We start from the raw sequence: 12268 nt of genomic DNA, 5'->3' as shown, positions 1-12268 counted from the left end.
GTATTTATGACTCACCTCTTGACACATTAGTGTTTCTTTTTTTGTGGTATAACATGACCTTTTATCCTGAGGAAGACCTGCCCTCCTGCTCTGAGTTATTCTTGTGTGCTGGCTTACATCCTGGCCTGACTCCACACTACAACAGGAGAAACCATTCAGACCTGAGGCAAGCCCACACAGTAGTTTCACTTAGCTGCACTCGAAACATGCCTCAAACTGGCAAACTCTATCTGAAAAATAAAAAAGGCCTTTCATAAATTAATACAGGATAGTTTAAGGATTGTTTTGAATCAACGGGAAAAAGGTTTTCTCCACCTTAACCGCAGCCTCACCAATCTGGAGTCACACTAGTACTCTCCTCAGGCAGAAACGCTGGTAGAAAAAGCAGCTACTGAAGATGGATGAATGTCCCACTGTTCAGTAATGATTGGTGGATTGCTTAAATCTACATATAAACAACATTGTGGGTTTCTACTGTTTGAAAAAATGAAATGATGGTCTTTTACTTACTTTTAATACATTCATCACGTGGCAAGAAGTGCATCTTGAAATGACTAATAATGTTGTGTTGTCACAAAAGGCAAGGTTACCTGCTCACCTTACATGATCCATACCCTCAACCCTTTTCAATGGTCCTTTGAGCCAGTGGTGACTGAATCAATGGTAGGTGTAAGGGAGACCGAGGAAGAGAAACACTTTGGGTGGAAGTGGATGAGGAAAATGCGGTGCTGGGTGAAGTATGAAGCATTTTAAAAACTCAGTGGCCAAGCCTAAATGTGGCCCGGGTAAATGTCTGGGCATTATTATACGGCACACAACAAACCAAACAACCAAACACAACAAACCAAACAACCAAAGTAACCTAAAACATTTCGACCTTGCTGCTCTGCAGACTCCATGACTGTGTGTGTTCCAGAGTACAACCACACACAATCCAACCTTCAGTAAAATAGCACATGGTTAAACTTAATTCCTGTCTGCCTACTCCTTCAATGCTCACCTAACCTGATCCATAATCCACACCTGGCCCTACCATAACGAATGAATAAATGACAAGTCATCGTGAGATTTGTTTTATGGCCACAAAAGACGATGGGGAGTGGTATTAACTTCCATTTTTGTGTGGTTAAACCAGGGATGAGAGGAACTCTCGTGTAGTCATCCGGAAAAAGGTTTTCGCCACCTAAAGCACAGCCTCACCAATCTGGAGTCACACTTGTACTCTCCTCAGGCAGAAACGCTGGTAGAAATAGCAGCTACTGAAGATGGATGAACGTTCCACTGTTCAGTAATGATTGGTGGAATGTTTTAATCTACATAAAACAACATTGTGGGTTTCTACTGTTTGAAAAAATGAAATGATGGTCTTTTACTTATTTTTAATACATTGATCACGTGGCAAGAAGTGCAACTTGAAATGACTAATAATGTTGTGTTGTGACAAAAACTGATGATGAAAATAATAATAATAATAATAATAATAATAATAATAATAATAATACATACATACATACATACATACATACATACATATAAATAACACAGTAGAAGTTAAGCCTATTAAAGCCACAGCTTTAGGACTTTGTCCATATTTTGGCTCTCTGGTCGGTGCTCCTCCTCTCTCTCTCCTCCCTTCCTATCTGCATGAATTGAAGGATGAGGTAATTTTAGACTGATGAGTTTGGTGTAGGCGGTTGGCTACTGCCCCACTTTTCAACTGCTAATATAAGTGAGTGCATGTATGACTGGCAAACAGTTTCTCAGGACCACTTTGCAGATACTCTGAAAGAGATCAGACCTGCTGTAATGGGGCAGAGACTGATGGGACACTCTTTACCAGCTAAAGCTGCCTATGGGGACTCAATGATAAATATGGGCTCGGATGAGTCTGTGCTCATCCTCATCAAACACTGCCAGGACATGAAGCAACAGGAGACACGCCTCAGACTCGTCACTCTCCTTCTGCTGCTCAGCTGTGTGGCACTGATCCTTTTTACGACCGGTGCTGATTTATGGCAACACAATAACTCTGGATCCAGAGGACAAGAGGTACGTTACAAAACTTTCTCTTCATGTGCTCAATGTTCCTTGTCTTGTCAAGAGTTTGGCTTTGTCTGAATCATTGATGATATGAGCGTGTAAACTTCATTGACAGCTTGTATTTGTAATATTGGGATATACTGATAACTAGTAGGACAAAGTAGGAATATTTCAGTATTTCAGTACACTTCATCTCTAATGATGAATGCAGTTATTAGAACTAGGCTGCAACAGATTACACTGTATTGACTTGACACATAGTGCCATAAGGTCTTAAAGGTTGAAGATGAAAATGTGTAGATTTACATTTACATTGGTGGTTGTTTCCACATTTAAGTGCTACTTTAGTTTGCTGCATCATTACAGACAACAAACCCTCCAGTCCACTCAGACAGCTAGCTGTTATTCAGCATTCCTCTGTCCATTGTGTTGATTGATGTAAAATCTCAATAGACACAGAGGAACAATGAATAACAGCTACCCAGATATATTAACTCACTCGTGATGAAGCCGTTTCCTCCCACATAAACTGTCGCTTTCCCTTTTTACTTGCCCTTTCACTTTCTCACTGTAAAGGCTAGATCCCATTTGGACTCTACGAGCTGTCACACAATCTATCCTGTATAATGGCCACCATTTAAATATCTGAACATGTTATTGCTCAACTTGTATATAAAAAAAAGTGATCTATCTTATTTCTAGAATGCAGCTGAGCAAAGTCCAGCCTACTCCAAGCAAGAGTGCACAGCAGGTATGCTATGTCTTTAATGCCACTGTTAATAAATGGGACTGTCAATAGAAGTGGGGGGATTTCAGTGGACAAGTTAAAGTTTACAAGTTGAAGGATTCCTTACTTCTCCCCACTCTCAAGCTCTACACTATCTAAATGTGACTGCTATTTCGCAACTTTCACATGCTTGTGGTGCATAACTCAAATAAGGGTTTGGTTTTGGTTTCCATTAAATATTATGAGGAAGCAAGCAGGAATGTTTTAAAACTCTCTCCTCTCTTTCTCGATTTACAGACAAACCTCCAAAAGACTTCAAAAGACTGCACATTCATCTCAGTGAGTGTTTTTCTTGAGATTTCACTACTGTTCAAATAACTCTTTTGTATCTTATGTAAGATATGACCTAAAATCTATATCACAGTATTTTTTTGTTTTTGTCGGTGACGGCATTAATCCACGGGGTCTTCACTTCCTCGGATGGTGGAAGTAGATGAAGACGGAGAAATTGGGGTGCTTTGTTTACCAAAGCCGGCGTTAGCGAGGAGAACAGTAGAAACTGAATGTAACTTTATTACTATTACTACATATCACTATTAGTACATGTTTAGCCCTCATGCTGCATGTTATCACAGCCATATTGTTTTTATTATACTTAAACACTTATGAGGGTAATGACAGTGTTGCAAAATCCCTGTCGTAACACAAAGTGGCACCAGTGAGGGTGAAGAAACAGGTATACTGTCCACCACCTGTTATATTTTTCTATCATATTGAAATTCTCGTGTATTTTATTCTTTTGTTGTAAATCCCATGTGTATGGAAATATATACTTATCCAAGGGTGAATAAACACCCAGTGCAGCCTGCATTGTTTAAGAAGTTCAAAACAAATTGAGTGAAACTCACTTTCACATCCTAAATGTTGCAAAGCTGACTGTGTCAGAAAACTAGCATGATAGCGTGAGTCACATCTGGCCTCAGCAGAATGACTCTGATCTGAATCCAAACACAACAGCAGGAACACATCAAGTTGTAAGATTAGATAGTTTTGTTTTTTGTTTTTTTTTGTCACAACTTGACAGTGAGTTTCAACAGAGGATGAACCTCCATGTACAGTCATGTTTAAAAGTTTCCATCCAGTCATGAAGAACATGTTTATCATGGCAGTCTTCAGTTCCAGTGATTTCTACAGCTCTCAGTTTTCTGTGATGAATGAGTGGAACACAAACCAATTTGTCACAAAAACTCCTCTTGACAGAATCAGTGAAGTTTAACTGAATTTGTTGGCTTCCTGACACAGACTTGTTTCTTCAGCACAGTCCACATGTTCTGATGGGGTTCAAGTCAGGACTTTGTGAAGGCCACTCCAAAAGCTCAATTCTAGCCTGATTGATCAGTTCCTTTACCACTTCTGATGTGGGTTTGGATCATTGTCCTGTTGGAACACCCAGCTGCACCCAAGAGCCAATCTTCTGCTGATGATTTGAGGTTTTCCTGAAGAATTTGGAGATAATCCTCCTTCTTCATTATTCCATTTACTTTCTTTAGAGCAGCAGATCCACTGGCAGCTAATCAGCCCCACAGCATAATACTACCAGCACCATGCTGGACAGTAGGTCTGGTGTTGTTGGGGTTAAAGGCCTCACCTTCTCTCCTCCAAGATATTGCCGCTCACTGTGGCCAAACAACTCAGTTTTTGTTCCATGTGACCACAGAGTTTTCCTCCAGAAGGTTTTCCTTTGTCCATGTGATCAGCAGCAAACTTCAGTGGAGCTTTAAGGTGCTGCGTCTGGATCAAGGGCTTCTTTCTAACACGGCAGCCTCTCAGCTCATGTTGATGTAAAACACACTGGACTGCTGACTCTGACACCTGTCTTCCAGCAGCTTCTAATTCATTGCAGACTTGCTTTTTGGTAGTTTTTGGATGACTCTTGACCATCCTCACCAGTTTTCTCTCAGCAGCAGGTGATAGATTGTGTTTTCTTCATGATCATGGCAGTGACACAACTGTGACATGCACTTCATACTTACAAACAGTTGTTTGTACAGACCTGTAACTGCTTTGAAATGGCTTTAAGTGACTTTCCTGACTTGTTGAATATTTGAATGAATATTTTTTGTGACAAAGTAGTTTGTGTTCGACTCATTCATTCCACATTCCACAGAAAACTGAGAGCTGTAGAAATCATTGGAACTGAAGACTGACATGATAAACATGTTCTTTATGACTGGATGGAAACTTTTGACCACGACTGTATATATAATGAAATGCTGAAGTACGCTCAGCCTCAGGATATTTGGATGCACGTGAAGGCACGTGAGTCTCTTGGCAAACGACCAGCATGGGAAACTCACACTATTATTTATTTTGTGCTTTGCATCATGGTTTCTTTGGTTTGAGCAGGACTTCTGTGTGTCAACAGCACTTTTCTTAACTTTCAAAATTTCAAGATGTGACTCTTAAAAAGCTATTTCAACATGGTTGGAGAATTGTATAATGTATTATCAGATACAATAGACAAACACACCATGAGGGGATTGTTAGTTTCAGGGAAACATTTGATTTACTGTATGTTTTTAACCTACAGGGTCCAAACCTGAAGCCAGCACGAGCAGTGAACTGTACATGAAATGGGATGCCATGTTTGGTGAAAAGCACGACGATGAGAAACGTGCTATTGTGATTCCTGCGGAGGGGTTCTACTTTGTGTATGTGAGGATTGCTTTAAACTGTCTTGTTCAGGGTGAACATGTAAACTTCCAGAGGTTCTATATGGAGCTGGAAAGGTGGAATGAAGGTTATGACAAGAATATAACCATGATGGAGGCCTCGGATGGTGTAGTGTGCACACCAGAAGGCTCCAAGACTGTGTTTCTGGGGCAGCTTTTTGATTTGTCAGAAGGAGATCGTGTGAGAGTGTTGATTAAAGAGGGCTACAAACTGATCACAAAAGCATCATTTGGTGCTTATCTCACATAGAGAATATGCCTTCATGAGAATATGTCTTGACTCTGTCTTAATATAATATGTTAAACATATTTTTATAAAACAATTTATTTGTGGTTAATTATCATCACTTATTTATAAGCTGTTTGTTTTTAAGTAATTCTTCTAAAGGCTTAAATTAACTGAGTATTCAGATTTGTCATGTATAACACTGTATTAAGATTGTTGACAAATTACAGGAAGTGTCTAAGGAAGATGTAGTTCCACCAAATGTCTCCCGAACAGCTTCAATGCTCCTTGACATAGATTCTAATGGAGGGACGAACATCATTCCTCCAACCACTCATTTGGTGTTTCAATGATGGTGGGGAATCTCCCACAGGCATTCATCTGGGTTGACATCTGGAGACTGTGAATGTCACAGTGTGAATAAACTTCCTTTAATTTGTCACAGATCTGAGTTTTTTTTACTCTTGGTAATGAAACAACAATCGTTGCTGAGCGCTTACATCTTGTATAAGTAATCCTGGTAAAATCTGCAAATGTGTGAAAATGATCTCATTCAAGTTCGAGTCTCATCCCCAACCCGTCAAATACTGACACTTTGGAGTGGTGACCAACGAGCTGGGGATGAGACTCAAAAATCAACTTTTCTTACAACTGGGACATTTAACAAAATGCATAAATACATTAGACATAGCTCATTCTCATCATGAATTTAAAACCATGTTCAGAAACATTCTAACATGAAGCCTAGGGGAAAGGGAATTGAGCCAGCATCCCCAGCAGAGCTAATTCAATGTTTTTAAACGGCGAGTGCATGATTTAAAGTTTGTCATCAGCAGGTCTACGTGTTGGCAGCAACCACGCTACAACAAGCTTTGGACAATGGAATAAGTCTGCCAGACAGTAGTTTAAGCAGAGCTACTCCGCACCTGTGGTGTCCACAGCTGTTCCCAACTTTTATGTTTGCGCTGTAAAGACTGTTGTGAAAATACAGGTTTCACACAAAGGTGTCCATATATTGTGTGCACTCAGGGATTATTTTATGAATTATGAAGCAATATATAATATTAAGAATTCTAAATAAAGTTACTTAATACACTTTATGGTTAATGTACTGTGCCTCTTATTCAAACTTCGCTTTAATATTCTATTGGTTTGTTCTATGTATTCTCATGGGCGCATTTGTGTCACTGCTGCACTCCTGACAAGAAAAAGTATTATTAATTATAAACACCGTATGAGAATATATAACATTTTGATTTTGAGCTGAAGTGAACTCATTGAAATATCTTTCTTGGTCCTGTTAAAATGGTTATTAGTAGTACTATTTGACCTTTTTTAATACTTTTGTTACTTTACAGCCCAATCGCTGTATTATGTATTTAAATTGTAACAACTTTATTGTCCTCATTTCTCAATACATGGCCTGTATCAAACTGGTCCATGCAAATAAACCTGTCTCGAGTACTGCCTGCTTGACTTTTTGGAAAACACACACAGCATGTACACAGTTAAACCTTAAGCATTCATCACAATGTTGCCTAAAGGAAGTAGTAAACCTTTAGTATGATGTTATGACATTAGATACACATTTTACACATTGCCTGCCAATGGACTGTGACATATCAGTGGAATGGGAATATGGCATTGCACTGGCCTCAAGTAACATCAAGAATCTCAGCGTTATCTTTGATCATATGTCCTTCATCCCCCACATATAACAATCATCAAGGACTGCCTCCTTTTACATATGCAACATCACAAAAATCATGCACATCCTGTCTCAAATAGATCCATGCATTTGTAACTTCCAGTTCTTTATTATCATGTTGCCTCAATAAATCTCTTAAGGCTCTTCGGCTGATCCAGACTGCTGCTGCACGTGTACTGACGAGCTAGTATAAGAGTTAATATTTCTACCATATAAGCCTCTCTACACTGATTCCCTGTAAACTCCACAATAGAATTAAAATCCTTCAATTCGAGTACAAAGCACTTAAAGGTCAAGCGTCCCCTTATCTCATGGTGTCCTATTATCCTACTAAAATGGTGCGCAGCCAGAAGGCAGAGGTACTTGGGGTTCATAACGACTAAATAGAAGCTCCCAGTTTGGGTTCAGCAGGCATATTAAATGACAATTAATGCAAGAAAATATAAGCATGTGACACCATTGAAGTAAAACAATTAATAACTTATTGGTAATGACTCTTAAAAAGTTTCTATCAATAACTAGAAGATGCCAAGTATTACAAATTCAGGATTGTCAATTCTAAATCTTTATCCGTTTCTGGTCTGTACCCAGTACTTCTAACCTGCTCTCACATGGTCATGAAACTCTTCATCCAGCACTGTAACAACCAGTTTCATCACTATGGAGCTGAACATGTCTTTGATAAGCTGCACTGGAAGTAGTGGACATTGAGGTGTAGATAAGCAGTGAGAAGGAGGCATTGCTACATAAAGGAATACAAGGACAAATTTACAAGCAAAACAATATAATTTATTTGAATGCAAAAAGTGCACTAGCTTTTTTTCTGCTTCAATGTTCGAACTGTATTCAGAAATTGTTTAAATTTTAAACTTGCAGTTCCTACACATTTTCAATAGCCTAGTAAATTCACGCACTTTTCAAGTATTGTTTAAGTTTATTTTGTTTCATATTGTCGTCTCACAGGAGGGCCACTACATCATTCAAGTACTACAAGAAAATGCAGTATTTCTGAAATGTTCATTTTTATTTCCATTATTAATATAATTATATAGCAGTTTGTAGTCAGTGTTCCAGGTGTAACGCCAATTACATTACTTGGCCACTCCCACTGTCTTTTTACTTTTTTAAAAATCAATAATCCAATGTTGGATGCTGCAATTACAAATTGCCAGAGGTGTCTTCTTTGTGCAGCAGCGGGGCCAGAAGCAGAGTTGCAGTACAGAGTAACAGGAGTCACATTCACTTTAAGCAGAGTGTTATGGCCTAAGAGCCGTCAGTGGTTGTGTGCGGGTGTGGCAGCTCTCCTCTGTGTGCTCCTGTGTCCTCCAGGTGCTGCACTCGCCCACCGAAGCAGGTGATTGTGCATAGCTGTCTCCAGTTGTTAATCAGGGGAATGACTAAAGCTGGGGCCAGAGTTGTGGCTGGTGCCAGTGGGTCATCCAGCAGCGTCCATGCTGCATGTGTGTCTCAAGAGCGGGAGCAGACTGAACCTTCCAGTTTTTTTGTTGTTAGTGGAAGCTTGTTTGTGGAGTGCCACCGGCTTCCCTGTTCTTTTAAAGGGAAGTTAGTTTTCTGTTTGTGTTTTCACTTCGCATGTTCAAAGAGTAAATCCTTGTTTTGTCTGGCAATAAAGCCTTAAACTGATTTGGGAGTTAAGTTTCCTTTGAAATGTGTTACTCCCCACAGTCCCTAGACCTCCCAGGGGACGTAACACAGAGTTAGGAGAGCTGAGTGACAAGATGATGGCGAAGGATTTGTTTTCAAAATCGAAAAAGCAAAAGTACCTGTTTAGCAATACGTCAGGTTTAAAATCAGTGATAACAGGGAACCTGTTAAAGCTAGAGTGTGTAAGTTATTTCTTGCGTCATTTGGTCAAAAATCAATAATAACCTTTCAGCATATTGTATTTCATAGGGTTATGACAGAACACTGGACTTCTGTGTCTCCTCTTGGCTCTGTATTCAGGCTTTAAAAAATCAGTGCCGTGATGGCCAATCACAGTTCATTTTACAGAGCAAGCTGTTTTGGGCGTTCCTATTGGTCACGTTCCGTGAAGGTGCAATGGTGGACGTCCCGGCAGGAAAAGCTGCTATCCCGGCATTACCAACAAAAGCATACACGGCTAAGCAAGTCAAAAAAAGGAAGACCGATGTAGAGAAACGAGAGTCTAAGAGGGAGAGTGACAGTAGACGGGATAAATCGTGTGTAAACATTGGACAAGCATATCCGAGGTGGAGAGAGCTGAGCGATAGCATCGGGCTGAAGCTGGACACTGAGCTCGCTGTTCTTCTCCTGGACAGGTGAGCCTCCGATGTAAGTTTTACGTAGCTGATAATCTAAATGTGTGGTAGTAATTGGCTGTGTAGTTGAAATGACCGTGAATCTAATAAAGCAGGCGGTTTGTGGTCACAATTGACAAGTAATGTTGTGAGTTGATTAGCTTTATGCTAACCGTAGCCAAAGGCTCATGACAGCTACAAGCAAGTCAGAGCCAAAGTCAACGTCAAATGTATTGTCAGTAGCGTTATATGTACACGACATACAGAGGACGTGTGCCATGTAAATATGGATGTGACAGTTATTATTTATTTTCAGGTTGCGGTGAAAAGAAGGAAGTGTCTGAATAAAGTGGTTGTCTCCGATAGTCCGTGCATGTGGGGGTAATTGTTTACTTTAGCGTTATATGTGGTTTTATTATTCTTAGCATTCACACCTCTTTCCCGTGATATATGTGTTGCTGTTGTCATTACTATATGCTGTATAAGTATCACGTCAGTATGACAAATATCGTAGCGTTATCAGTGCCAGACATGTAGGCTATGTCATGCTGAGACGCAAGAAATAATTGTTCTCGGTCTCTATCGCTCTTCTAAACAATGCAAAAGTAATGTTTGTTTGTTCATATGTTCAATTTGTTCACGAGAGAAAGGTAAAGTACTTTCTTACCTGTAATTTAGCCATGGCTAGTGTGTGACAGAAAAGTTCCGACTTATATGCCAAGCGCTACAGTCGCGCACGTCCACGAGAGCGGTGTGGAGCTACGGAGTCGAAACAAGGAGGGGAGGGGGGAGCGCAGTTGTTTCCATCCCAGTCTCATGCGTTTTTCACATATTCTACAAACTCCAGCTTTAACATTAATGAGGGAAAATGATTACTTGACTGAGACATTGGAGGTGTGCAGCCTGTCGCCCGCAGCTCTTCATCGAACAGCTCTTTCTTGGTCATAACTCCCACAGACTGTATAAAACTACTCCCTGACATGTTTAAAATTGATCCACTGTCTGCAAAGGCCGAAATGACCTCTGTTTTGCTCTGTAGATGCAAACTGACTTTGAATTTCCTGTGACTAGTCTACTTAAAAATAAACATCACCTCCCATTTTCCCCCCCTATAGAGTTGTCTTTATTTCAGTTGCATATGAAGGTTTAAAGGGACATTAGGTAAGATTCAAAAAATGGTTCTCTTTAGCGATCCTAGCAGCAGTTAAGTGATGTGCAGTCAGCATTCTGCTGCTTGCTCAATTACAACTCTCTCATTTAGCTGAATAGATGAACTAACGTTTCAGCGTAATACAATATATTAATTTTAAACTAACTGTACTGAATTGGTCTTGAAGTTTGTTGAGACGAAGACAATCCTGAACTGACGTCAGTTATATAACAGTCAGTCAATCAGATGTTATTCATTTAGCCCAAATTAAAAAAAATAATAATAAATTGTCTCAGGTGGCTTTACAACCTGTGCAGGTAAGGACAGAGTTACAGGTTCTGGAAAACATACTGTAGCATAGTCTATGTATTCATCATGTCTTTAGTAAAAGTAGTTTACTTTGTTGTAACCTATGAATATACTTACTTAATGATTATTTTACTGTTACTGTTGATCAGCATACATCAAATAGGGAATTTATCACAATAAAACATTGTATACACTGTCACTGTATTTATTTCAGGATTATGCAGCACCCTGACAATATCGAGAGTATCGTTACAGTGCATACCATCAGTTCACTATCTGGCAACATGGACTTCTGGGGGCCAGACACTGGGTGCTGATACCAAGCTGTTGCATCTGGTGGATAAGAGAAAAAATCCCTGACCCCTTTGGCAATTCCGTTGGCTATATAGAAGCACCCTTAAGGTGAATTAAAAAACTGTGTTCCTGTGTGACCTCATTACCTCAAGAGAAATTCTCATGCATGTGTGTCATATACTGGCAGAAAAAAGAAATCAGGCAGATGAAATGAAATTACAGTGGCATATAACCAACAGAAAAGGAGGCTGATTAGAAGAGCCATTGCAGGGCATAATTTGTAGCCCTGAATTCTATATTGTTGCATGAACCATAATCAAACACTGGCTCTTTGTGATAGACCAGATAGGACTGTAGGCAGGTGGTTGACAATTTACTGTGTGGTTTTTAATTAATGTAGAAAGATTCAACCACAGCATTTCCACATCAGTGGTTGCACAATTTCTCATGAACTTGTTGAACCCGTCTTTATAATGTCTCAGGCAAACAAGCAATAAGATATGTTTTCACACGTACCACTTATGAAACTTCACCATTCTGGTCGACATGCACTGGCTGGGGGTGGGGTGATTATAGTCTAGTGCTGTGAGGAGGATCCTCAGGTAAAGAGCCTGGGTGTCATCCTAGACGGGACCTTATCCTTCGAGGCCCACATCAATAATGTTACCCGGTCTGCATACTTCCATCTACACAACATCAATTGTCTCCGATTGGCCTTACACCAACCTGCACTGCTATCATTGTAAACACCCTGATTAAAATCCTGTCTCGACTAATTCTCTCCTCCATGGTCTTCCTCGGAA

General features: G+C 39.9%; 1 protein-coding gene across 1 annotated transcript; it reads left to right on the top strand.

The window, feature by feature from the left end:
- Positions 1 to 1797: 1797 nt before the first annotated feature.
- On the top strand, positions 1798 to 7191 carry LOC311275180 (uncharacterized protein). The gene is made up of 4 exons (XM_084383489.1): positions 1798 to 2049; positions 2743 to 2791; positions 3065 to 3106; positions 5358 to 7191. The coding sequence occupies exons 1-4, from the start codon at positions 1807 to 1809 to the stop codon at positions 5747 to 5749; spliced, it is 726 nt and encodes a 241-aa protein (XP_084239615.1). The 5' UTR covers positions 1798 to 1806; the 3' UTR covers positions 5750 to 7191.
- Positions 7192 to 12268: the final 5077 nt, after the last annotated feature.

This window comes from Pagrus pagrus (assembly GCF_965226575.1).
Source record: "Pagrus pagrus genome assembly, chromosome: 19".
NCBI classification, from domain to species: Eukaryota; Metazoa; Chordata; class Actinopteri; order Spariformes; family Sparidae; genus Pagrus; species Pagrus pagrus.
Note: the sequence above shows the minus strand (reverse complement) of the source record. Positions and strands in the feature narration are given on the sequence as shown.

Coding starts and splice junctions, on each gene's coding strand:
- LOC311275180 (XM_084383489.1), top strand. CDS start 1,807: ATGGGGCAGAGACTGATGGGACACTCTTTACCAGCTAAAGCTGCCTAT. Junction 2,050..2,742: donor CTGGATCCAGAGGACAAGAG/GTACGTTACAAA, acceptor TCTTATTTCTAG/AATGCAGCTGAGCAAAGTCC. Junction 3,107..5,357: donor AAGACTGCACATTCATCTCA/GTGAGTGTTTTT, acceptor TTTAACCTACAG/GGTCCAAACCTGAAGCCAGC.